This window comes from Guillardia theta (assembly GCF_000315625.1).
Source record: "Guillardia theta CCMP2712 unplaced genomic scaffold GUITHscaffold_165, whole genome shotgun sequence".
NCBI classification, from domain to species: Eukaryota; class Cryptophyceae; order Pyrenomonadales; family Geminigeraceae; genus Guillardia; species Guillardia theta.
The window spans coordinates 86086-112000 of record NW_005434511.1 but is presented as its reverse complement, the minus strand read 5'-3'; the positions used below and the strand labels follow the sequence as shown (position 1 = coordinate 112000).

The 25915-nt window shown below is 52.3% G+C and overlaps 8 protein-coding genes across 8 annotated transcripts; 4 read left to right on the top strand and 4 right to left on the bottom strand.

Annotated features, from left to right (window-relative positions):
• Positions 1–529: 529 nt before the first annotated feature.
• Positions 530–766, top strand: GUITHDRAFT_119972 (hypothetical protein; the record flags this gene model as incomplete). Its single annotated transcript, XM_005820786.1, has 1 exon — positions 530–766. The coding sequence occupies one exon, from the start codon at positions 530–532 to the stop codon at positions 764–766; it is 237 nt and encodes a 78-aa protein (XP_005820843.1).
• Positions 767–1788: 1022 nt separating this feature from the next.
• GUITHDRAFT_147645 (hypothetical protein) lies at positions 1789–2974 on the bottom strand (the record flags this gene model as incomplete). Its single annotated transcript, XM_005820785.1, has 3 exons — positions 1789–1961; positions 2108–2302; positions 2362–2974. 3 exons carry the CDS (start codon positions 2972–2974, stop codon positions 1789–1791), a joined length of 981 nt encoding a protein of 326 aa, XP_005820842.1.
• Positions 2975–10797: 7823 nt separating this feature from the next.
• Positions 10798–12947, bottom strand: GUITHDRAFT_81068 (hypothetical protein; the record flags this gene model as incomplete). Its single annotated transcript, XM_005820784.1, has 9 exons — positions 10798–11013; positions 11231–11329; positions 11379–11501; positions 11585–11698; positions 11755–11858; positions 12121–12205; positions 12256–12342; positions 12534–12705; positions 12757–12947. The coding sequence occupies 9 exons, from the start codon at positions 12945–12947 to the stop codon at positions 10798–10800; spliced, it is 1191 nt and encodes a 396-aa protein (XP_005820841.1).
• A 2087-nt stretch (positions 12948–15034) lies between these two features.
• On the top strand, positions 15035–15823 carry GUITHDRAFT_155922 (hypothetical protein; the record flags this gene model as incomplete). Its single annotated transcript, XM_005820783.1, has 1 exon — positions 15035–15823. A coding segment is annotated over exon 1 (356 nt), but the record flags the coding sequence as incomplete, so codon positions are not given.
• A 1320-nt stretch (positions 15824–17143) lies between these two features.
• On the bottom strand, positions 17144–17482 carry GUITHDRAFT_81057 (hypothetical protein; the record flags this gene model as incomplete). Its single annotated transcript, XM_005820782.1, has 1 exon — positions 17144–17482. The coding sequence occupies one exon, from the start codon at positions 17480–17482 to the stop codon at positions 17144–17146; it is 339 nt and encodes a 112-aa protein (XP_005820839.1).
• Positions 17483–18334: 852 nt separating this feature from the next.
• On the top strand, positions 18335–19030 carry GUITHDRAFT_49759 (hypothetical protein; the record flags this gene model as incomplete). Its single annotated transcript, XM_005820781.1, has 1 exon — positions 18335–19030. A coding segment is annotated over one exon (696 nt), but the record flags the coding sequence as incomplete, so codon positions are not given.
• A 1320-nt stretch (positions 19031–20350) lies between these two features.
• On the bottom strand, positions 20351–22910 carry GUITHDRAFT_147640 (hypothetical protein; the record flags this gene model as incomplete). The annotated part of the gene is made up of 8 exons (XM_005820780.1): positions 20351–20413; positions 20562–20612; positions 20898–20958; positions 21226–21328; positions 21351–21465; positions 21987–22040; positions 22095–22214; positions 22320–22910. The coding sequence occupies 8 exons, from the start codon at positions 22908–22910 to the stop codon at positions 20351–20353; spliced, it is 1158 nt and encodes a 385-aa protein (XP_005820837.1).
• Positions 22911–25177: 2267 nt separating this feature from the next.
• On the top strand, positions 25178–25840 carry GUITHDRAFT_44269 (hypothetical protein; the record flags this gene model as incomplete). Its single annotated transcript, XM_005820779.1, has 1 exon — positions 25178–25840. A coding segment is annotated over one exon (663 nt), but the record flags the coding sequence as incomplete, so codon positions are not given.
• Between the last annotated feature and the right edge of the window lie 75 nt (positions 25841–25915).

Here is a 25915-nt window from a genome sequence, read left to right as displayed (position 1 = left end):
GAGAGTTATGAGTATTGGAAAAAGTTCTGAGAACCGTACAGCGCTGCCCACCTCGAAGCGGGGAAACGACAGTGTCTTGGTGTTTCTCGATCAGTTTTCCAACAGGATGATTCTTGGTTGTCTACGCGTGAATTTCGCACTCCAGAGTTGAGGAAAATGATTCGTGATTTCAATCTTGTGAATGCTAAATGATTCTTGGTGTTTGCAGCGAAGTTGGAGCTGAGAAGTGTGTTCTCATCTATCAGCGCTAGGGAGCGAAATGATAGGATATGTTTACTGACTTCCTGTCTTTCTTAAGTAGGTGTCCTAGGCAGTCTCGTTTCTTAGGAAATTAGATTACTTACTTTTCTTTATCTCTAACGTTGATTTGGAGTAAATTGCCGTTGAATTGTGCATTGCTGTCGCGCGCTTGTTCTTTGGTTTCTTGACGGGATCACTTCGTGTGTCAACACTGGATCGAGAGATACTTGTAGGAAGTTTTCCTAACACCTCCCCTCACGCTCCCTCCCCTCCCCTCGCTCGCGCAGCCATGTCTCCCCTCCCCGCCCCCCGCTCTACCATCAAGATCGCCCATGTCTCTGCATGGTCCGTCAAGCGGAGCCCCCTCGCCTTCCCCTCCACGTCTCCCAGCCCAGACGACATCGCGACCACGGCAAGAAAGGCCGCTGCCACGCCAGCGCTTCTGCTGGGGAGCGTCATGGCCGCCAGGAGCAAGGCGGCAGGCTCCGGGGCGATCGAGCAAGGCAGCAAGATCACGCTCGCATGAGTGAGGGCCCAAGGCTCAGCTCCGCGAGGAGCATGTAGATAGGATGTAGGCATGTATGTACGAGTAGGTGTAGGGAATGTGAATGAAGACAAGAGCAAGAGACGTGCGCGACCCGAGCGTAGAGCTGCTGGCACGGGATCTGGCTGGTATCAGAGATGAAGGGACCAGGGTGATGTCAGAGCACCCGCCGTCATCATCTTCAGCGATGCGACACTTCTTTCTGCAGACTCACCCTCGACCTCCTCCGCTCCTTCACCCACCTCTCCCAAGCTCACGCTGCGCGTCACCTGGTAAGCCACCTCCCCAGGGGAAGATTGGGGCCGTACACGAGGAGGAGGAGGGCGACGCGCCGCAGGGCGTGTGGAGCCAGTAGAGGGTAACAAGGAACGGACGGTTGATTGCTCAATGAAAGCTTCTTGCCATGACCGACGAGTGTTGATGGTTGTTGTTTGATCGCTCGTGAGGAGGAAGCTCATGGCTGTGAGGGAGGCAACGGTCAAGTGAGGAACTAGGGAGACAACGAGGAAGAAGCATGATGTAGGCAACTTTGCCAGCCAGGGGAGGGAGGATGGGATCGAGCAAGCTCGTCGGTTATGCTTGAGCTTGCAGAGCGATCACGTTAGCGGACATCTCATATCAGAGCAGCTCACTACTCGCCTGGCTCATCCAAGAGAGTCTTGAAAGAGAGTAGGAGAGCAATCAGATCCCATGATTCATGTTGTGTGCACAACACAGAGATTGACCATGCTGTGAGTAAGGCGTCGTGGAGAGGAGATAGAGCACTACATGATAGGGGTCTCTCAGTCCGCTTGACGTGAACTGCTCTCAAACACCACGCTGGCTGCGCATGGAAGGCGAGGAAAGCAGCGAGCGCTGATGACGCGTGCCTTGAGCGAGATACCGTTCAAGTATCTGAGATGTCCGGGTCTGTCGGTACGCCGAGATTGAAGTTTCACTGACGCTGAAACTCCTTTAGCTCACTCTGACTCACTTCATCTGCTACAACTGCCCTCGTCCTCCTCTCAGCTCGTCCTGACTGCTACAAGTGCCTGAGAGTCGTGCACTGGCTCCGGACCTACACCTTTGACTGGATGTACGCAGAGCATGGCCTCAACTGTACCTTGCAAGAAAGCCTGTCCCCAGCTCTCATCTCCCACCCGGACAGCTCCCCGGTTCTCTTCCTCTGCCCCCAGGGCTGCAAAGTCACAGGTCGAGGGTTTGTAGACGATGTCGAGGTGGGATGAGAAGTAATTGATGTAAACCTTTGCATTGAATGGTTTACAAGCTAACGCACAGAGCGAGTAGTGATATCCCAATGCTCTCTGTGGCTCAATAACTCACTCTTGTCTCTTTCCTCCGTCAAGACACACTTTGCAATCCACAACAGCACATCGCTGCTAATCCCATAGTTATCCTCGATACAGGACAAGCAGTGTACGACCGCTACCACCTCACGTTCCGCATCGTCGAGCAGCGCACACATTGTACCCGTCCTGACGGGATGGCAATCAAAGGTCACGTTGAAGGCATAGCAGCCTGGAGGGATAAACTCCATGCTGGTAGCGAGGACAAGCGAGTCCTGGAGATTGTTCGACCCCCGATGCGGGTCTTAGACATGGCAACCCTCGACTGAATCGTGCGCAGGCGTTGAACGTCGATGTAGATCGAGACACCTATGGAGCAGAACGATGTCTTGATACATTGCTCGAGCTCTCTTTGGTGTTGCAGCAACTGCTCCACCTCTGCCTTGAGGTTGCTTTCACGGACCTGGCTCAACCGCACTGTGATTCCAGGGGTATCCTCTGATATCGCGGTATGGACGACAGCATCGATGCCCTGCTGGATCATCATGCTAAGCTCACCCTCATAGTTACGATATGACACCATCTGGAATGTCTTGATATATTCATACAGGTGCATCTGCTCGCCCTGTTTGTTCAGCAGCCTCTTACTCCTCCTGGCATTCCAGATGCTCTTGAGTACCATCATGATCATCTTCTGAAAGTGCATGGCGGCGAGCACCTGCTCCTGATTGATCATTGCACAGGCAATCTGCAACTTTCCCTTGCACTTGTACATCAGGTATAGCAAGTCCTCATTGATCTTGGTTCTATCCCTCTCATCCTGATCCCTGTGCATCTCAACCCTGACGCGGAGCTTGATGAGCTCGGACTCGACCTCATCCCACAGCGACGAGAACGTGGACATGTCAAACATAACTTCACATGTAGAATCGCGAGGCAGGGACCTTGTGAAGAATCTCCGCCCCCTTCCCCCCCCCTTCCCCCTCCCACGAACTGCGCGCACGTGTGAGCGATCAGTGAAGCGTTTGTTGCCGCCGGAACTCCGACTCATAAAAACTCTTCACCCGGCCGTGAGATGTACTGGTCATGTCCTCGTACTAATCTTTAACTTGACTTTGAGTAAAGGACGGTCATTCCTTTATTCATCTTGTGCGCGTGCAGTTGACATTATTATAAAAGTGTTTTACGGTACATTTCCTGCCATCGTCACAGTACTGCGACTTCTTTACTTTACAGTAGAAGTTGAGTGGTAAATAGCTTCAACGTCCGTGACCGTATCCAGGATATTTCGGGTAGATTTTTAGATCATACTGTCCTCCGTCTTCTGCTGTACCCTCGTCCATGTCTGCACCCGCCTCCCTCCTTTCCCTTACTCCTCATCCTTCTGCCTTCTCTCCCTTTCTGCCTGAGACTTGTCCGCTACCACCAACCTATCCTCCTCCTCCTCCTCCTCCTCCTCCTCCTCCTCCTTTCACCGCTCCCCTTCCCTCCCAAGCCGTCCGTATCGTCTACCCCAGACGAAAGCCCTCCCCCGACTCTCCTTACGCTGCCTCCTCCCCCCTCTACCGCAGACTCACCCTCGACCTCCTCCGCTCCCTCACCCACCTCTCCCAAGCTCACGCTGCCCGTCACCTGGTAAGCCACCTCCCCCTCCTTCCTCCCTCCTATACACCTCCATGTGACGATCGAGCGCAGGGGATCTCGCTGTCGGCGCTCAAGAACGCTTGCCGGGCACTGGGGCTAGGGCGATGGCCGTACGCGAGGAGGAGGAGGGAGACCGAGCCCGTCGCTGTCAGCGCGGCCAGCGCGCCATTGGTGCCAGGTCCTCCCAGCCTGCCAGCGTTTGGGATGGATATGGCGATGATGGAAGAGGAGGAGGAGAAGGCAGAGTCTGAGGATCGGTGGGAGGGGGCGGAAGTGGGATGGATCGAGTGGTACATGGGGATGGGACTAGAGGAGGAGGGCGTGTAGAGCAAGACGAAGTAGGATAATCAGACTCAATCAAATGAATCTGAATTGTTTCAATGAAAAGCGTGTTTCCAAACTGTCGATTCTCGCTCTTTCGCTTCAGTCGATCAAACGATCTTGCTCGATGTAACAGTATTCAGAAGGACCTCGTCTGGGACGTGCAGGGTGGTTGTCACATGACCCGCTTGCTATTTTTGAAGAATCGTTCCCCTCCTTCCCGCTCCTAGCAGTGAACGTGCTAGGGCTGAATCCACAGATTTGATTGGCGAGCTCTCCCCGAGAAATGTCAGCGAGCATGCTCAGGTAAAGACAGCCAGTAGCACAAGGTAAGATCCGAAGACAAACGTCCAGTCGTTTTACCGAAACGTGAGGTTGGTCACGGACACAAGCGTCCCACAGCCCTCTGAAATTACGAGGAGATCCGTGAAAAGGAGCTGCTGATTGTAGGTTGGACTACCTCATCCTGGCTGCAATCAGATCGCACGTGCATCTTTAGCTCCTCACCTACGACCATACTTTTAAACTGCCCATCCCAGTCTTCTGTCGTCTTCTTCTAGCTCAAACAGTCGCTCCCCTGATTCACCTTCCCATTTTGATGATCTTTCTCAATCGTAATCATCATGTTTGTCGTCATCATCATCTAATCTCTCGTTCTTCTTCATCATCTCAACCTCCATCATCATCATGTCTATCAAAATCTTGATGACATCTTGAAGATTGTACGGATATTATCAAAATCACTTCCAGGCTCATTTGTTTCCATTTCTATCAACATCTCGACAATATCTTCAATTATGACTCCCAGCGTTACTAGTTCCAGCGTCACGTCATCACTTGCTAGCTTTGCTTTTTCATGGTTCATCATCATCGTCACCACACCACAATTATTCTCTTGCTCATCATCATCATCATCATCATCTTTGTCATCTTCATGATCTTCATTTTTTCTTTTCTGTTTATCATCGCTGTTATAAAGTTCATCATGATCACGATCATCATAATCATGATCACGATGATCATAATCATGCCTGTCATGATAATTTTCATGTCTGTGACATCATCAACAAGTGCGGTGTGGATCATAATTGTGTGTGAGATCGGTCGCATTGGGAAGGCCAAAATGGGGATGTGATCAGAAAGGTTGAATTGCTGCTCCCGCCACCATTCCTGCTGCTACTGCTCCTGGATGGCTTCAATCCCTCGTCGTTGTTTTATTTCTGTCTCGTTTTGACTTGCATTCATATTCTGCTCTTTGGCTCTCTCCTTCAAAGGCCTTCATCTCAGCTCACACCTCCTCATCATCGTTCTTCTCTTCTTCCTCCTTTGTATTGACGTTTTCGATTAAATTTTCATTTGTCCTCTCTCCTAGATTTGTTTGGTTTTGATTCGTCTTTGTTCAATTCCATGAAATCATTTCCTTCTCGTCGTTCTTGCCTCTTCTCTTCTGTCTAGTTGTCTTCCTTCTAATCGGTTCTTTGCTTTTTCTCTCTGTTTTCACTCCTTTCTTTCTCTGCTTGGAAACAACAAGGCAGGTCGATTTCAACCAGGCCAACCAATAATGACAGTGTGTTGTACAACCTTGATGCACGATCAACAAAGGGTTTGGTTCAGTGTACTACACAGTGAAAACTAAAGTAAGAAAGTGCATCTTTTCCTTGAGCTTATCAAAACTGCGCAGTTGGCAGTAAGGTAGCATACCGATGATCAGGAACAAAAAGTTGATTTGCAGAGGGCTGATAAAACTATCGATATTGCTTTCAATCGAAACCTTTCCTCAAGCTCATCTTCTCTCTCCCACACTCTTTCTCCTCACAGCAGTCGGACTTCTTTTCCTCTTTCCTTCTGCCGTGCACCCTGAGCATGTAGTCTGCGACCCTTTCATGCCTCCACCCAGCCCAGGGCGATCTTCCCGTCCCGCAGTCTCAGCGATCTTCCCGTCCCGCAGTTTCAGCGGAATGGCAGGATGGAGTCAGTAGAGCTTGCTCTATGCTGTCCACTATTCTAGGGTGATTGATTGACTATCCTTTCTTTACCTCTGTGTCACTCTTACGCAATACCACAAAACCAGACTTTTCACTACGACCATGCTTTGTTACAGGAGCAAGGGACAACATAGCTTTGACCTCACACGCCCTCCTCATGTAGCCCCATTCTCAAGTACCATCTCACCCACTCCTCCTCCAGCCCCTCCCACTCACCGGCAAGCGTTCCTGAGAGCTGATAGAGAGATTTCCTGCACTCGTGCTTCAGCATCTCAGTAAACAATTCCCGTTTGCTCACCAGATGTCGAGCAGCTTTTACTTGTTGGAGGTGGGTGAGAGCGCGGAGGACGTCGAGAGTCAGCCGATGGTAGGAGGGAGTGGAACCATGTAGAGCGGCAGGGGAAAGGATCTTCTTCCTTAAGTAAACAATGCAGACGACTTGAGATTGTCGTGGACGAGGAGAATGAGCGACAGGGAGTACAGCATGAGGGGTTGGAGCGGAGGGGCGAGGAGATGCAGCTGAAGTAACCTGTGCATGTGTGCACGGGTCATCACTCAAGGAGTTTAAAAACATGATGACGAAATAACTGTCACGTCCCTGTGCATACCCCCACCCCCTCCTTCTAGCAGATCTCTTCCCGACCCCTATTTGCGACTGCTGCGTGAATGAAAATGAGTAAAACTTTTCGGTACCGGATTTGAAAATTGAGTAAAAAAACAGTCTGTAAGTCAAACCTGGACCACCCTACCACCCCCCTGATCTACCGTTGTGTCACCCTACCCCACGGGGGCTTCCAGAGAAGTCTTTTTAAGAGCGTGTAACGCGCACGGCTCTCCCCTCCCTGCATCCGTAGATCAAGCCCTGCGCACGGCGACATCCACACTGCTATAAACGTACCTCCCCTCCACAACCATCCCGACCGGATCCCTCCCCTGATCCCCCCCCCTCCTGCTTCCTTCTGCCCCCCATGATCAGCGCAATAGATCAACAGGATAGTTGTACACTGCTTACTTTACCACAACCTCGATCTTCTGCGCTTTCATCACCCTCCCTGCCCCTCACTTTCAACTCCTCAACCTCTCCTCCCTCCCAGGAAGTCCGTATCGTATACCCCAGAAGAAGAAGCCTCCCTGCCTCCTCAAACGAAAATACAACTCCTCTCTACCAGCGGCTGACCCTCGACCTCCTCCGCTCCCTCACCCACCTCTCCCAAGCTCACGCTGCCCGTCACCTGGTACGTGACCGTGCCTCCTCCTCCTCTCCTCCTCTCCTCCTCTCCTCCTCTCCCTCCCCTCTCCCTGCGCCCTCCGCGAGAGGATGTGACGATCGAGCGCAGGGGATCTCGCTGTCGGCGCTCAAGAACGCTTGCCGGGCACTGGGGCTAGGGCGATGGCCGTACGCGAGGAGGAGGAGTGAGACCGAGCCCGTCGCTGTCAGCCAATCACCTCCGTACTTTCCTCCTAGCCAGGATGGTCTCGAACAGCTGCCACTGGAGAGCGACTTCGAAGGCTCACTCGACGCGGTTGGTTGCAACGATACGAATGGCGAGGAGAGCACGATCCAAGACATGACGGAACCAAGGGACTGGGAAGGGGTAGAGGAAGACTGGATCGAGTGGTACATGAGGATGGGGCTGGAAGAGGAGGGAGTTTAGGGCACGGGTTATTGGCGAGAAGTTTCTTTGCAGAGCCAGACTCGCTGTGACAGAATCCAAAGTTAAGCGCAAATAGACGAACTGACAAACAATATAGTATCCGATGATGTTACCGGAGAGCATTGCAGGGCATCGGCTGAGTTGTTCTCGTGAAAGACGGTCTGAAATGAATGAGACGGAGAGGATAAAGCATTGAAGAATGATGATTGATCTTGCGTTGTTCCGTGCTCAATTGCTCACAGACAGTACATAAAAGCACAATCTCAGTAAGCATGAGGAAACGTTGGTCTCATACGTTACAGACTAGCCTTGAGATCTGCAGGTCTGCGAACTTAATAAAACAAGGGCATTCTCTACATATCGCAAGAACTCTCTGTCAGATTGAATAGACCTGATATTGAGGATTAATCGAAGAAGACCCGCGCTATGTCTGTAATGTCTGCTGCGTGTGTGTATGTGTGTGTGTGTGTGTGCATTTTTGGTTTGGACAGAAAGGAGATATTCTGACACAGAAATGATTTTATTGAATTTCAAAAGACTGCACTGCTGTTTCTACACGCCCTCCTCCTCTAGCCCCATCCCCGTGTACCACTCCATCCATTCCTTGTCCAGCCTCTCCCATTCCCTTTCACCAGCCATTCCATTCGTAGCAAAAGGTGCAGAAGCTTGAGGCAGGTAGGTAGAGGGACTGCCAGCGAGGGGCTCGGTCTCCCTCCTCCTCCTCGCGTACGGCCATCGCCCTAGCCCCAGGGCCCGGCAAGCGTTCTTGAGCGCCGACAGCGAGATCCCCTGCGCTCGATCGTCACATGGAGGTGTATAGGAGGGAGGGAGGAGAGAGGGAGGGGGGGGGTATACGATGCGACCTCGGGTATACGATGCGAATGGTTTATGAGGATGGAGCTGTACGGGAAACTGTACGGGGATGCTGCAGGACGGGGGAGGGCTCTCAAGTCCCCTCCTCAGTACCCCAGTGGAACAGGTTCAGGAAATTTCCAAATCGTTTCGTTTCGGGTCACGGTTCGGTGCTCCGATCTTTTGCACCTGGCGGAATCTGAGCCCCCTTGTAGATCTCGGAGACTCCGATGCTCCGACAGCTCTCTGTAAAGCACTGGGCGCCATCGGGTCTGTGCCAGCCAACCAGTCGCAAGCAGGCAAGACAGCCCCGCCTTGAAGCCGAGGGCAGGGAGTCGAGCACTGAACAAGCACAAGACATCTTCGAGGTCCCGAGCTCCGATAGAGCAAGTATCCATGATTTCATTCAATTCGTCGTTATAACACGAGTAGTTGTTTGTCACACTGGATTGTTACTTTGAGTCATCAGTCAGATCGTTTCATGGACGAAAGCTATGGATGGACGAGCCTTCAGTCATCCATGCGCATAATTGATCATGACAGTGATGTGTCTAAATGCTTGTTGTTTGGGTTTGCTGACAGTCACGCACCAGGTCACGGACTTTGAGACTTCTAGTTGCACGAGAGGGCGCAAAATGTATCTTCGAGAGCCCCCGAATCTCTTTTACAGCCGCTGTATGTATCCTGTTCAAACCACCCCACCATGTTGAAAATTTCTTCCCGGTACCCCTCACCGATTATCTGAGAAACGATTCTGCTCTCGGTGACCGGTACAAAAAACAGAATACCCCACCCCCACCCCCATGATTTCGCTGGTAAAAGTCATCACCGGATCTTTCCGAAGCCTTTGGTTATCTCCAAGGGCAACAGCAGGCGAGGCAAGGTAGAGCACGTGTTCTTGCCATGCATCGTTCCGATCCTCCTCCCATCCATTCCCTCCCTCCCTCCTCCTCCCTCTCTCCTCTTCTTCCTGCCCCATCCTCGCCTTGCCCTACACCCTCCGTCCAGTCCATCCGCATCGTCTACCCCAGGAAGAAACCTGCTCACGCATCGTCCCCTGCCGGAGCCTGCCCCCTCTACCGCAGACTCACCCTCGACCTCTTCCGCTCCCTCACCCACCTCTCACAGGCCCAAGCTGCTCGTCACCTGGTAAGCGACCTCCACTTTTGCTCCCTCCCTGTAATCCCCATTCTCGATCCATGCGCTAGTGCATGAGGATTGACGTTCGAGCGCAGGGGATCTCGCTGTCGGCGCTCAAGAACGCTTGCCGGGCACTGGGGCTAGGGCGATGGCCGTACGCGAGGAGGAGGGAGAGTGAGCCCGTCTCCATCAGTGCCGCCGCCCCCTTCATCGAATCTTCACCGTCGCCACTTAGCCCCGAGGAGGAGCCGTTGAAGGGACGAGAAGAGGAAGAAGAGTGGCAAGAGGTTGAGGAGGATGAGGCAGAGGAGTGGGAGCGGCTGGAGGAGGAGTGGATCAGGTGGTACATGAGAAGGGGGTTAGAGGAGGAGGGGGTTTAAAGAAGGATATGAAGGTTACTTTTAACCATCCTTGCTCGACAATGTTTAAACATTCATTACAGAAGGGACGCACCAGTCTTTTCTCGAATAGCAAACATTCCTCTACAATACACGCCGAGCAGAGTTTTCGAATGCTTCATTAGCCCTCGCAATGTTGAGACCAGCACAGTCAGATACGACTTTTCCATCTCTCCGTAGGGATTCTGCTTTCGGGTATTTCAATGATACAAGTGGAGAAACATTAGCGACTGAAGTTGGGAGCTCGTCGTCCCGTATAACATCATCCTTGCACGAACAACAAGTGAAGTTCATTCCTCTTCTTCCGGCTTTCGCTCGCAGCAAGTGTCGATTCGAAGATGCAGGGTTGGGCGGTAGACTAGAGCGGGAGGGAAGGGATTCAGCATGTGAGTAGGTTTGGGCAAAGTGAGACCGAGCTCTGAAGTGAAGGGCTAAGGGAAAGGGCCGCAGTGTTGTCTCTTGGCTGTCGACTTGCTGACTGATCCGCTCAATGCATTTGAGTTCACCAGATGTGACAACTCAACGTCCTCTCTTACAGTGTACCACTTATTCAGCAGAGCAAAGTCTCTTCATGTACAGCTGGACGTTCACTACAGTCAATGTCTGAGCAACCAAAAATTCACCCAGTCGCAAACAAGAAACAACGACTGCGACAGGAGCATCTATGTGTTCTACCTTATTCTACCATCACAAGCTCTTGCTGGCTTCCCCCATCCTCCTGTTGTCTTAGCTCTACTTCTTGTTGCTGTTGATGATCTCGGCCAGGTGTTCAGGGGACGAAGCACAAGCCAGGAAAGGATGATTCTGAAGTTCCGCGGCCGTCGCTCGCTTCGCAGGCAGCGGGTTCAGGCACTTGTGGTAGAAGTCCATGAAAGTTCCGCGGTACTTGCTCTCCTGCTTCAGCTTCGGCTCCCCCTTGGTAGCGATGAGGTACAGAGCTCGAAGAGGCTGCGCAGACCGTCAGAGTCTCCCCAACAACTACCACTACCACCACCACCACCACTTCCTCCTGCTCCAACACCACCACCTCCTATTCCTACTCCTCCGGCTCTTTTTCATCCTCATCCTTCACTACTCTCCTCTGCTACCACCACTTCCGTTCCTCATTCCCACCTGCTCCCTCTCCTCTGGTTCTCTTTCTTCTTCCTCCTCCTCCCCTCCTCACCTGCTCTCGAAGGTAGGGCGGTTCGCTCTCCGCCATCTCTATCAGCATGATGCCGAGAGACCACACGTCCACCTTCTGGTCATAGGTCTGCCCGCGAACCTGCCAGATGGGGTCAGCACAACAGCTGGGGAGCTGCTGGGGGTGGCACCAGCTCGGGAGCCATCCAGTAAGGCGTCCCGACCATCGACTGCCGCATGTCCTTCTCCTGTGTGAGCTGCACGCAGAAGCCAAAGTCTGCGATCTTGACTTCTCCCCGAGAGTTGATAAGAACCTGCAGGGACGAGGGCGAGGGCCAGCGTCAGGGCGAGCGAGGAGACAGAGGGAGGGAGGGGGACGGAACAAGACGCTACTCACGTTGTCCGACTTGATGTCTCTGTGGATCCTGCCTTGACCGTGGAGGAACGCGATGGCGTCGATGGAAGCCTTCATGAAACCAGCCATCTCCTCCTCCGTGAACTCCTTGCGCTTCTTCTGGTACGTCTGCAAGATCGTCAACACAAGCGCAGGAGAGCAGCAGGCTTGACTTGGATGAGGTTGGTCAGAGACCCTCCGTCCATCAGCTCCATGACGACCCACAGGCAGCGATCGAACATGTACGACTCGAAGTACTCGACCACGTTGGGGTGAGCTGCAGAACGTTTCAAGAAAGGAAAGGAGGGCCAAGAGCGCGAGGGCGGCGGCAAGAATATGCAGGAGAAGGATGACGAGGAGGAGAGTGTTAAGAGGTCGAGAGCATGGGGAAGGAGGCGAAGGACGAGGACGAGGACGAGAACGAGGACGAGGACGAGGACGAGGACGGCGGAGAAAGGGGTTCGGGGATAAGGACAACGAGGATGGAGCAGCAGAAGCGAATTGAGGGATGCAACGAAAAGAGGAGCGGTAAATCATACCGCTGGTCTTCATCATTGCAATCTCATTCTGGAGTGCTGGAAGATCGGTTTGCTTGGACAGAGCAAGCTTCTTGATCGCATAATCCTATACAAATGTTCTCAGACTCAGATGAACTGTGATCGAAAGGGCTTTACCTTTCCATCCTTGGTCCCACGATAAATTGTTCCCATTCCTCCTTGCCCGATGCTCTTCGGAGGCATCTTGTAGTGATCTGCGGGATTCTGCAGGAAGGCGATCAGTGGAGAAGTTGCAGCAACGCAATCGTGGGACAGCAGGTACAAGATTGTTAGCAGACTCTCGTGTTGCAGCAAGAAAGGTAAGAGAGCACATCACAGTTTGTTGATGAAGAAAGGAAGTAAATGAAGATTATCATGGAAGGACTCACAAACACATTCATTCCCTCAACGCTCACCTCGTTCAAAAATTGCACAGCCATTTTCGCCTCCATGCTTGCTTGCTGGGCAGTAGGCAGCTGCGGCTCGCAGCCCTGCTCCTGCTGGAACCGCAGGATGTCGAGGATCGCGTCTCCGTGCTCTAGAGCTTCTTTCTTCGTGATGTTTGCCTGTTGAAGCAATCCGTCCCAGCTGTTGTGCACGACAGGTCAGCGGCTTCATGGTGCCTGCACCCGAACATACCCAGGAGGAAGGCCAGTGAAACCTGTCGAGGAGGAGGGGTCGACTTGCACATGGTACTTGTGCTGGAAGTTGAAGGGAGCGCTGATGTTCACGTCCGAGCCCGTCTCGAACTCCTCCTTGTTGGAGACATTCGCCACAGGGGACTGGTTGCGCTTCCCGATACCTTGCTTTTCCAGCTGCTTCGCAAGCATGTCGGCGCCATGGCGGAGGGTCTCACGGACATGGAAGCCGGTGATGCTCTTCGACTCTCTCGGCGCCTCCTGCTTGGCTGCTGGTCCTGCTTGCTGGATCTTCTGCCTTGTCACCTTCACCATCGTCGTCTTGGCCGCCCCGGGTCGTAAGATCTCGAGCTCTACCGTGGAGCCGACGGGCCCCCTCACCATGGGCGCGACTTCCTCCGCAGTGAGGCCCTTGACGACCACCCCGTCTACCGACACAAGCCTGTCGTCCTCGAAGATCTGCCCCGTTGCCGCCGCCGCCCCTCCAGGATGGATGTCCACGAACTTGAGGATAGAGTATCTATTGGGCTTCAACAGCGCCCCGATGCCGGCGATCTCCTCCTCTGAGCTCGCCATCGCAACCTGGGATGTCAGGTCAGAGAGGGGGACGTCAGGTCAGAGAGGACGCTAACATCTCAGCACAACTCGAATCTACGTGCTGAGTCGCCTCCCCTTGCAAGGGGTAGGGATAGCTACTTCACGAAAAGACTGCTACAGCAACCCTAGTCGTAACTCAGATCAGGCTAAGAAATGTCTTGACAACGATTTGAGAGCCAACAACGACATGAGTCCCCTGAGCATCTTTCTCCACCCCAAAGAAGCTACAGAACACCAAAAATAGCCTCTCCAACAATCTACAAATCACCATACATCCTTTACCACATTCCTCACGTCACCCCCCCATATCAAACGTGACGTTTGATCCTCCATCTCATCCGGCCACATGCCTTTCATCTCAACTCTACCTTCTCTCACTTGATCTCATCTACATCCTCCTTCTCCTCCTCCTCCATCGCCACCTCCCATCGCCAAGTCCCCTCCCTCTTCGCGGCTTTTGCTCAGCATTCCCAACAAATCTGGACCTGTGTATGAGCGGGGATGAGGTCCTCGAACGAACTTCATAAACTTTGATCATGCTAGAAGTCTCAAAACTTTCAGAAAAAGTTTACTCATCCTCTGACCCCACCCCTACCCCAAATGGGCCTCTCGTACCCTACCCCTGTCTCCTTAGCTCCTGGTGCCTACAGAGATACACCCGCAACCCAGCCCCTTTTTTATCCACCCTAGTCCTAAATGCACCCTACCCCACCCCGCATGTGCCACCCCTTCAGTACAAGTACCCTTTGATTTTCTCGCTAAAGTACGGGATACATCACTACCACTACCCTGGATTTCCTATCATAAGCATTTATCCCTACATTTTTTCATCACTACCCACCCTACTCAAAGGATCATCCCAGCACTTTCATGTACCCCTACCCCACCCATCATTAACACTTTGACCACCACCCGGTGCTGTGTGCAAACCCCAAAAGTCTTTCTTTACCCCATCCACCTACCCCCCTATCAGTACACCTTGCACCCACCCACCTAGGCAAAAACTACCCTACCTATAATTGCCGGTAAATATGATTGTGACCCCACCCATAAAAAACAATGTTCCTGATTTCCCTACCCGTGCATATTGAAACACATCTGACACAGTACCCCTAGGAATATTTCATATACCCGTTAATTTCTCAACTAAATTTGGGGTATCCATACTACCCCACCATATAAAGTTTTCCTCAACAACTCAGCACCAACCCATGTTCGCGAGTACCCCCTTCGTGATCACTACCCCCCACACTCTTTACCTCGGCTCCAGTTTCTAGCACCCCCAAAAGAACCCACCCCTCGTCTATGAATCCTGAAGCAAACAGAAAACATACTTTGTTGACTACCCCATTTTTTCCTGCATAAATTCTCTCAGTGTACGGTGGGTACTATCACCCTACCCTATCGTTTCCCAACTGACTGTACCCACCCTCGTTGAATCCGTGAGAACCCCGAATAACAACACTACCCTACCTACCATAATCAGATAACCTACCCATTCATAGGGTACATTTAATGTACCCCACCATGTCATCAAATTACCCCACCCCCACAAAATATGACATTTTTCATTAGAAATTAGGGGTCATTTTGAGAACTTTTGAACCCACCGACGGGGAGCCCACCCTCTTCATTGTGGACCACCCTAACAAAACAAGTACCCCACCCACCCACTTTGATCTAAGAAAGCCGAACAAGTATGGAGATACTGCCAATGAACTTGGCAAGAGACGGCGGATTCTGCCGCATTTCATGCTGAGTTAGACTATCCTTTCTGATCCCATCGTACTATCTTCACTAATCTCACCTTCGTTCTCCTCTCCTTCTCTCATAGCTTGCACTTTGCTTTCTCGAGTGTTTGAGGGTCCAACGTTTGACTAGGAGGACTGTCCTGCACTGCATACTCTAATAGTGGTTAGCAAGCACTTCGATCACCAAGCTTTACTTGATCTGAGTCTTTTGAACCGATCCTTTGGCGAGTTTCGTACTAAGAGACCAAAAGTACGGCCAACTTCGTGTAAGCGTACCAGCGTTGTGTCGGGCAAGGAGGTTTGGTCGAGCATGTCTGTCGCCATCGATCTTGACCTTGGGATCGATCCGAGGAGGAAGAACTTCTTCTGCAACTACTGCGGATACGAGACATACTGGTCTCCTGCGTTCAGCAGGCACGAGAAGGAGTGCCAGTGGAAGAAAATACTGGACGGGAACGAAGACGAGATCGTCGCGAATCAAGCGAGCCCGCCTGGAAGCCATGCAGGATCAGAAGTTATGGCAGGGAACGATGGTGCTCAACAAAAGTTTGTTGAGGAGAAGAGAAGAGTTCCTCCTGCTGTTCTTTCTCACTCCATCTACGATGTTCCCCCAGCTGCCTGGGAAGTGCAACTTGCAAAGTGCCCGATGGAGGTAGACAACGTTGAAGACTCGGAGTGCACAGCCGACTCTTCGTCTGATCTTGCCCCTCACAATGACGAGAAGGCAAGGAAGCTCAACTGGAAGTGTTCGTCGAAGCATGAAAGCAGGTTTGTCTTGTCGCTTCCCATGGGGCGTGCGCGTGCTTCTGAAGTACTTTCTCCCGCTCGCAGGATGGATTTCACAAAGATGAAGTCAGTTTACTGCATTGTGAAGAAGAGCAAGAAGAAAAAGAACACTATGTTCATGGTCTGTTGTGTTCACAATCTCTTGAGATGTTTTTCCTGAATCAATCCTCTTTTGTGCAGTACCGCCCTTGGTTTCACTCTTACTTTGCAAAAAACTACATAAGTCTGCCTCAAGATGCGTAAGTGAATTTGGTCCCTCCCTTCCTCCTTCGTCATCGTCGTTGTTCTGCTCCTACTGCTCGTCGTACTCGTCCTCTTCCTGCCCCCTTCTCCAGATCACACTCCTCCTTTAATGCGGAACTTGTTGGTAAGACAGTGACGTGTTGCTTTTGCAGGTGCATGAAAGACTTGAAGAGATTCCGCAATGAGCTGAAAACCAACATGCTGGAGCACAAGCCGGCGCCTAAGAGAAAGAAGCTCAAGAAACGAGATCGCAAAAGTGTGCTGGAGTCGCAGGAGAACCAGGTAACGATTCTCCTTCGCTCTGCTACCTCCCTTGTCACAGACTTGGCGGACGATCTTGACTTGGCGAGTGCAGACATGGGTCAGATGCGACTCTTGCATGAAATGGCGGCGGCTCCCAGCTCGTGTCGAGATCGACGTGAGTTGAAGTTTACGAGCGTGGAACGTGATTGTCATTTCGAGCTTTTGTCTCCACTGCGATGTCTATCTTGCATCACGATTGCTCCTTATGTCGTGCTAGCATTGCCATAATGGTGAAAAATTGGTGGAGTGACATGTTTGCTTGTTGGTTGATGGTTTGAGAAGAGATATGATGCATGCAAGTGCGAGAAGAGCCTTGCTGTGTACATTCTGCTCATTATGTTGCAGACCGAAAATTCCTTCTACTGCAGAATGCTTGGAGGAATGTCCTGCTCAAAGGTGAAGAGGGAGTGGGATATAAAGCTCGATGACGGTGATGATGAGACAGGAGGAGGAGGAGTGGAGCGAGAGCGAGGAGCTGGTAACGAGCCAGTGAGAAATGTGGATAGCGCATGCTGTAAGCTTTCTGTTGTATAGTAATGACTCAAAACAAAGATAAAACTCGAAAAATACCTCCCCTTGTAGGGACAAGGTGAAAGAAAATATGACTGGTAACGACTGTACATAATAGTTCTGAACAAGGCAAGCACAGCAATAGAGCCAGTGGTCCCTTGCGCCTGAACTGGCTCCTTGCGCCTGAGAGTTATTCATCTATCCCTGGGCTCGCCATTCGCTGTCTTCGAAGACAAACTCGACTTCTCTGTCAACCTGGTCGAAAGAAGGATGTTGAAAGAAGAATACTGCCGATTTGACCTGATCTCCTTCTATCTTGGTGACGGAGTCTCCGTCTGCAATCGTCTTGATCTCGACCTTGATGTTCTCCCATTCAGATTGATCCTCTCTCAATCTTGACAGATAATCCGAGATCTCTTCCTCGGACAGATCCAGGGGAACGAAGGCACGAACGAACTTTTCGATGTCCCCTGTCTCCATGATCTTTACGAGGGAGTCCAACTTCTGTTGTAGCTGTGCGTTCGTTGTAACGACCATTACTGACAATCTGACCGAACGCTACGGCTGTTGCTTGGAGGCCTTCCTGGGGTTCGCAAGACCAACACAGCAAGGAGAACTGCCCACTAATGTCCTTCAGAGCAGGATCCCAAACACCTTGTGAGGGACCCGCTGATTTGCTTAGTCCCTGGTCCTCGTTTTCCTCTCCTCTCCTCTCCTCTCCTCCTCTCCTCTTCTCTTCTGCTCCTTTCCTCTTCTCCTTTCCTCTTCTCCTTTCGTCTTCTCCTTTCCTCTTCTCCTCTCCTTCTCCTTTCCTCTCCTCTCTTCCCTTTTCCGCTTCGTCCACTATGCACCGCACGTGCGATTTCCTAATGAACAAGTACCCGTGACTTAATTACCTCTACCGGTACTTTTTAGAGATGAAGTAAGGGTCCGTTACCACTCAGGTGGACCCTACCCCCACCCATTCACAACAATGGCAGCAGTACCGCCAGGTATGGAAGGGAACAGAAGCAGCAAGTGAAGAGGATGGAGAGGAGAGGGAAGGAAAGGAAGGAAGAGATGGGACAGAGGAATGATAGGGGAGGAAGAAGAGAGAGGGGAGGAAGAAGAGGGGAGGGAGGAGGGGAGGGAGGAGAGGAAGGAGAGGGAGGAAGAGGTGGTGGAGGTGATGTGAAGATTGGAGGGAAGGGGAGGAGCGGAGCGGAGAGAAGAGGAGAAGAGATAATGGGAGAGCACTGCAGAGGAGGTTATCCCGGTTAACATGCCTAGTCTTGACACGGCATCCTTCCAACAGGTTGCCGAAAGCTCGAATTTGTCAGGCTGAAACGGCCCAGCATGGAGGAGGAGAAAGGAACTGCGACGACGACGAAGAAAAAGAAGAAGGCTGGGGAGGAAGGAGGGGAAAAGGATTTTCCTGTACTCAACACTCTTCGAAGGAAGCACATGTCGGTGGATGTGGTAGACAGGGCCTCAGGGTCGGCCTACGTGGAGAGCGGGAGGACGAAGGTGGTTTGCACTGTCCATGGCCCCAAGACAGACACATGGTCATCGCTATTCTCCGAGCATGGCAGGATAAGCTGCTTCGTTACCATCTCAGCATTCTCCGGGTCGGACGGGGAGAGGAGGGAGGAGAGGAGGGAGGAGGAGGAGCGAGCGGCCGAGCTAGGGATCCTCCCAGCTTTGCAGAGCGCAATCAACCTGCTCAAGTACCCCAAGTCAGTGATCGAAGTTCACGTATCTGTGGTGGAAGCAGACGGCGACTTGCTCTCTCCCTGCATCGTCTGTGCATCGTTGGCGCTGGCGCATGCTGGGGTAGAGATGTACGACCTCGTCGCGTCCAGCTCCCTTGCCCTGAGGAGGAAGGAAGGCTTCATGCTGGAACCAGGGGCAGGGCTGACTGAGCACGACGGCAGCCTTTCCTTGTCTTACATGCCCAACAGGCGGGAAGTGACTCAGCTGGTGCAAGTGGGGCAGTGGGAGCAGGAGGAGGTGGCAAGAGCGATGAAGGTTGGTCTCCGGGCGTGCCGGAGCACGCATGCGCTGATGAGGTTGGCGCTGCTGCAGCATCAGGAGAAGGAGGAAGAGGAGGAGGAGAACGAAAGCTAGGCAGGGGGAGGAGGGGAAGTAGGAAAGGCAGGAGGGACAAGGGGGAAGAGGAGGAGGAGGAGGAGGAGGAGGAGGAGGTGAAGATGAGGAGGAGGGTGGGAGGGAGTGTTGGAGGACTGTTCACACTGTAGAAGGTGGTATCAGGAAACGTGATAAGGGCATAGAAGGAAAGACTACAGGACAAAGGAGGACAACGAGGAGGAGGAGGAGGAGGAGGAGGAGGGCAACGGAGTGGGGAAGAAGGACGAGCTGGACCAGGTGGAAACGATGGATGAGGAGGAGGGAGTGATATCCACAAGTGAAGTCTGTGGAGAATGATTGTGACTGAGCTGGAAAGGAAGAAGGAAAGAAAACAAAGAGACGTGAAAGAGTTTTCGGACTTGTGCTCATGTTTGACAAGGATGCAATGTAGACGATAGGTATCAAAAGTAAACTCGACCTCCTCATCTCCTCCTCGACCTCCTCCTCCTGTTCCTCCCCTCCATCTCTCCCTCATTCCTGACCTTTCCTCGTATACCATCTCACTCGTTTGTCTTGTACTGTCGCTCCGAATAGACGTGATCTGCAAAATCGTAGAGATGATGGAGTTTCATCTGCTCTACGAAGGTCTTGTTCAACAAATGCGCCCTTCCCGGATGCGACGGTTTGAAATGATATCCCCGAGCTGGGAAACAATCGAGTCACAGCCAGCATCATTGCAGAGGCTGGAATGAGGAGGAGAAAGCCTCTTTTCAACATGTTCAGCAGGTCCCACAATCATCAACACCACCACCACTGTAGTAATAGTAGTAGTGGTAGTTGTTGTCGTCTTCACCATCGTCATCATCATCATCATCAACAACAATAAAAGCACCACCATCATAAATATTACTACCATCACCATTTTCGCCATCACCGCCATCACCACCGCCATCACCACCGCCATCACCACCATCCTCTCCATGACATGTATGTAAAGAATTTTCGTCTCTTCATCGCTACCTCTTGACACTGTGATTTCACAAGGACGGAAGATTTTGAACCTTTCACTGTAAAGAATCGTTACGAAGAGTTTTGTGAATTCTCAAAACAACGAAGTATGTATATCATTTGATCGGAATCACACCTTCACATCAAAATTTGGATATCTAAGGGGAATTCATCATCAGACATGAATTCCACATTTCTCTTCTTAACTTGAACGCAAACTTTCATGTTTGTTTTCACAACATGTCATGAAGCCTCTGTAATCGCTCGAATACCTCCTCAACTCCATCTCCACACCTCGCCATATCCCATATCACTTGTCATGTTTGAAACTCACCAATATGCTTGATAGCAAGGATGTTCCGGGCTGAGGATTTTAGGTGCACATTGTTTCACCTGCAGGCCATGTTCCAATGCAAGAAGGAAGAGGAAGAGGAAGAGGAAGAGGAAGAGGAAGAGGAAGAGGAAGAGGAAGAGGAAGAGGAAGAGGAAGAGGAAGAGGAAGAGGGAGAGGAAGAGGGAGAGAGAGAGGAAGCAACTTTACCCAGGGATGAGATTTGTCCGTCCTCAAGGCTTTCATGGTCAGAGCATGGGCCTGAGAGTGTTTCAGAGAAGAGAAGAGGAGGGGGAGAGGAGAGGAGAGGAGAGGAGAGGAGAGGAGAGGAGAGGAGAGGACAGGAGAGGAGAGGAGAGGAGAGGAGAGGAGAGGAGAGGAGAGGAGAGGAGAGATTGCGGACGATGAGGGGAAGAGATGAGAGGAGTCAAGGAGGAGGGGAGGAGGAGCGGGAGTGAAGGAGGTAGAAGTGGAGAGAAGAGGGAGGGCAGGAGGAGGAGGAAGAAGAGGAGGAGGAGGAGGGGTTGGGGGGAGGAGGATCGCCACCAGCTGCAGTCCTGTGAGATTGTAATGAGGTCCTTGGATTTCCTTCCTGTTCTCGATGTACCTGCCCGACAGAAGAAGGGTGTCACGACCACGTTCGCACAAGAGTCGAGGTGATGGTGGAGAGAGGGAGTGGCAGGGAAGGACATGGGGGAAGGAGGAACAGGGAGAAAGGAGGGAGGGGAGGACGAGGAAGGGAGAGGGACGGAGAGGGATGGAGAGGGATGGAGAGGTAGGGAGGCGGGAGGAGGCAGGGGGCGTACGAGGGAGAGGAGCGAAGAAGTGAGGGTATAGAGGATTATTGAGCCATGAGAAGCTTTCGCATGTTCACCTCCTGTGAGGAAAGTGATGGATAAGGAGATAGATGTAGTTGCCTAGCACTGAAACGCTCTCTGAGTTCTGTTCCAGTCTTGCCACCAGCAACTCTTCCGCTCCTGCCATCGCTGCTTCACAAACCTTGAAAGGCGCAAGCACACATGTGTCGACAACTTGTGTAGTTCTCGCGGATTGTGATGAGGAACATGGCGTAGTTGTTCACTGCAGGGTCGTCGAGACCGTCTCGTTCGAGGGCCTGGCAAGTGACTGTCAGCATGACTGGGTTGAAAGAAACGTTTCAAACCATCTGGAAATATTTCTCCGCCTTGTCTGCTCTTGCTGTGTCGTCGTTCAAACTTTGAAATATGATAGTCTATTGCACTCAAAGGTTACAAAACCACACAAAGCGAACGAAATCGGAGAGAATCATACAGAAACAAAAGACCATAACTCATCGTCACCGAGAGCAAAGAAGGTAAAGTGCGCAGACATATGAACAAAGTAAAGATGATATTGAGAAAGAAAGAGAAGCAGCAAGCAGAGGAGAGCAGGGAGTAGGGAGCAGGGAGCAGAAGCAGCAGCAGCAGCAGCAGCAGCAGCAGCAGGACAACGAGGATAATCATTCGCTGCGATCTGAAATTCTGTGACAAACACAACCAAGCAACTGGTAAGGAAAGAAGCAAGCATGAAAAATGATGAACAAGACGTGCAAATCGGAGGATGAACGAATCATCATAACACAAGGTGAACAAGCAGGTGATCTCCAAACATGCTTACCGCTAGATTTCCGACTACTCGGCCGCTGACGTTGGGATGTTTTTGAATGAAGTCCTGAAGGGAGCAGTATCAAGACTTTATACTCATTATGTATGCTCCTCAATTGACCTCGAGCATGTGTTCAGCTTCACTGGTATTGTTGGTATGCAAAGTGATCGCCATCGCCATGTTGTTGACAATGTCCTCGTTGTGCTGGTCCTTGGCCAACATTGCCTGCAGCTTTTCCATCTGGAAACAAGTGCGTCAAGAAGTGAGATCGAGGGGATGTGCGAGTTCAAGGGGAGACATCTTTAAATCAGCCAGGCAGCAAGAAGGATGAAAATCACAACTCACAACGTCTTCATATTTGTTATCAAGGATAGCGTATGTGACATTGCGGAATTCTGTCATTTCAATCTTCTTCAGAACGCCGAAGCCATCGAATTCGTCTGAGTTTTGCTCCTTCTCTTCCCTTCCCTTGCCGTCCTCCCCTCCCTCCTCCTCCTCCTCCTCCTCCTCCTCCTCCTCCTCCTCCTCTTCCGGCACATATTTCAAACTCTTATTATCCTTCTTCCCCCGCTTCCCTTTGATCGAGCAGGTGAAGTGGGAGCTAGTCCCATCCAAGTACGAAGGGTCGATGCAGAATTCAACAGGAGTCTCCATGATCTTCTTGATGTTCTTCTTGGCAAACTCCATCTTCTTTGAGTAATCCCCATCTGTCAACAAGTCCAATATCGGAGCAGTCGCTACGAAGTCCGGGTCGTCCGCCCGATGCTTGTAGTTCTTGGCCCCTCCCCGTAAACGGAGGCTCCAACCATGACGACGCGTGCACAAATGGATATGATCAGGTTGCAAGGACAGGCTGTTCAAAGGGTTCAGGTAGGCAGTACGCAAGCACTCCAGGGTAAAGACGAGGACAGCATGACGAGCTGTCAACAATCCCATGATCTCCTCTCCCCCAGTGCACTTCAGGCTGATCAGACCATGTGTGCTGGGGCCTTGAGACTCTTGATCACGCCTGAATCATGCTCTGAGGTCTGGGGAAACTAGATCGATGTCAGTGAATGGCTTCCTTGTCCTATCCTCCCGATCTCACCCCCCAACCCTTCATCAATCTCCTCCCTCCCTCCCCTCCCTCCCTCAGATGAGTCCCATGCTCCCTGAAAGTCGCTGCCTTCTGAGACCTGACCTGTCTAAGACGGCCTCCAAATGTATGTTGCTGTCCCAACTTTTGGTCGGAGGCGGACTCCCGCCTCGTATCCGATAGTATCGTGTTTTGAACCGGGCGGCCAGTGAACGGCGTGCTGCGTGCCACGGTCCGACGGTCACGGCAGTGTCAGTGCCACAATAAGTTGGAGCCCGGGGCGCCGGGTCATGCCCGGGCCGGGCCGGGCAGCCTCCCGGACCGGCGGCGGCTGAGAGCTCAGCCGCGGGTGCCCGGTGAACCCTGACCGTGGCATCGGATCAGGCCCTGGCTGGCAGGCGGCCGGGCCGCTGACAGGCCCCGGGCCCCGCCGCCGCGCGCGGCCGGGCGGCGGCGCCCGGGCGCAGGCTCACACGGTAATGATGGTACAAGAAGTCACTGCCCACAGCACTGAGTCTAATTTTTGACTTAACAACTTTGAGTAAAACTTGGGTACTATCGGTACTACCGTGGTACTGTCCTGCGACAAACTTGCCAACCTGCCGCAGTGCCGGGGGTAGAAGAGCCTCTACCGTCACTGACGGCATTCCTAGCACCTTGAGTCTTAGCTGAGGTGCTAGCGCGCTAGGAATGAGTCTGACAGGTCATCTTTACTACAAACGTTCCGAGCGGCTTTCAAGAGGTCAACGACCTGTCAAAAAGGGTTAACTTACCTACTACCCGTACCCCCCGTGCTAATATGATTCTACCCACCCCCAGAGGACTGAGTCCACCCGGTCCACTCCTGATGATTCCCCCGCCCCCTTCTCCACGTCGACACTATGACCGGCTGTCTGTAGGAAGGACCACCCCCTACCCCCCAAGTCAGCAACATGATTGTTGACATCGGACACCCACTCCACTTCACAGGATCAGATTTGCCATCAAAGGACCCCTACTTCAGTATGTCATGGTTGGATCCGAGGACCCCCTACCCACCATTTGAGGTTGTTGTATGAGACCATTTGCAAGTACCCCTACCACCCCCAACTCGTGAGCACTGCAAACCAATTTAGGTCCCTCAACGTCATGTTACTGGAGGAACACCCGTCATTCATACTGAAATATCACCCGTACTTTATTACCCCACCCCTCAAAATGAGCTACCAGCCCCTGGTGTTGAAGACAACTAAAAAGGATTCGCAGTTACGTCCTCCCACCACTAGTCATTTGTTGGCCGGTACCCCACCCCCTAGAAGACACCATGACAATGCAAAGTACCCTCTTTTGACTATCAAAGTACCCCACCATACATATTGGTCATCATCGACGACCCCCTTGAATGCTGACTCCTTGCAAGCTACCACCCCACCACCCCTTACGACTGCTGGCTGCCCCAATTGTTAAAAACCCCTGGTTTGCTGTGCTCCTGCCGTCGTCGCCCCATTGCCTCCCACCATCCCACTCCACCCCTCCCTCCCTCCCTCCCTCCCTCCCCTTCGCTTCTTTCCGCTCCTTTCTCTCCCTCCCTCCCTCCCTCCCTCCCTCCTTCCCATCCTTTCTCCAACCTGCCTGTCTTTCCACCTTCCTATAAACCTGATCTCTCTCGCTCGCACACGCCTTATCCTTGTTTCCTTCCCTGTCCATTCCAGCCATCACCTTGTGTTGGCTCAGTGCAATCCCGTAGAACAACCTGATCTACGATCGTTAATATAAGGTTGAAAGGATGTTCAAGCCTTGCAGCCAGCTATCAGTTACCTTTCTTGCTCTCGTAGCCTGTGCTTCAGCGTTCCATACTCCTCCTCTCATCAAGAGCTTGCGGGGCAGCCCTTGCAGGGCCTCTTGCCGTCAGGCTCCCAGACTTCTGACCATACAGATGATGAAGAAGCAGCATACGTACACCGAAGAGGATCTTGAGAAACTCGGCAAGCACGCAGGGACTGACATGCCGCTCGTCACCTGCTCTGAGGATGTTCGCATCGGCCTCGGAACGCTGCTGAAGGAGGAGTCGATCTGGGACATAGCCTTCCATCGCGTGCAGGAGACAGTAGGAGACGCCCTGTCCGGCTCGCACAGCCTGCCCGAGGATGGCAAGAAGAAGAGGGTCGTGATCGTCGGCTCGGGCTGGGGAGCAAACGCGCTCATGAAGACCCTTGACACCACTGTCCATGAAGTGATCGTGGTCTCCCCGAGGAACTACTTCGTCTTCACTCCCATGCTCGCTTCCTCTGCCGTGGGGACCGTTGAGTACCGATCGATCATCGAGCCTGTGAGGTGGGCCAACAGCAACTTGGAGTACCAGGAAGCCATGGCCATGGACGTTGACACCAAGAGGAAGGTTGTACACTGCAAGGCTGTGGCGGAGAAGCGTGACCTGGAGGTCCCGTATGACCTCCTTGTCCTCAGCGTTGGGATGAAGACAAGCACGTTCGGCGTCCCTGGCGTCAAGGAGAACTGTCACTTCCTCAAGGAGATCGAACATGCAAGGGCCCTGAGGACGGCCATCATCGAGAACTGCGAAGCTGCAAGCCTGGAGGACGTGTCGGAGGAGAGGAAGCGGGAGCTGCTGACGTTCGTGGTGGTTGGCGGAGGCCCAGCAGGTGTGGAGATGTCAGGAGAGCTGTTCGACTTCCTGAACGAGGACCTGAAGAAGATCTACCCGAAGCTCGTGCCCTACGTCTCGACGAAGCTGGTGGAGTCAGGAGGGACCCTGATCCCGCAGTTCGACACTCCCCTGCAGAAGAAGACGATAGAGGCGTTCAAGGCCAGAGGAACCGAGCTCTACCTGGGATGCAGGGTGGAGCAGGTGAGCAAGGACGAGATTTTC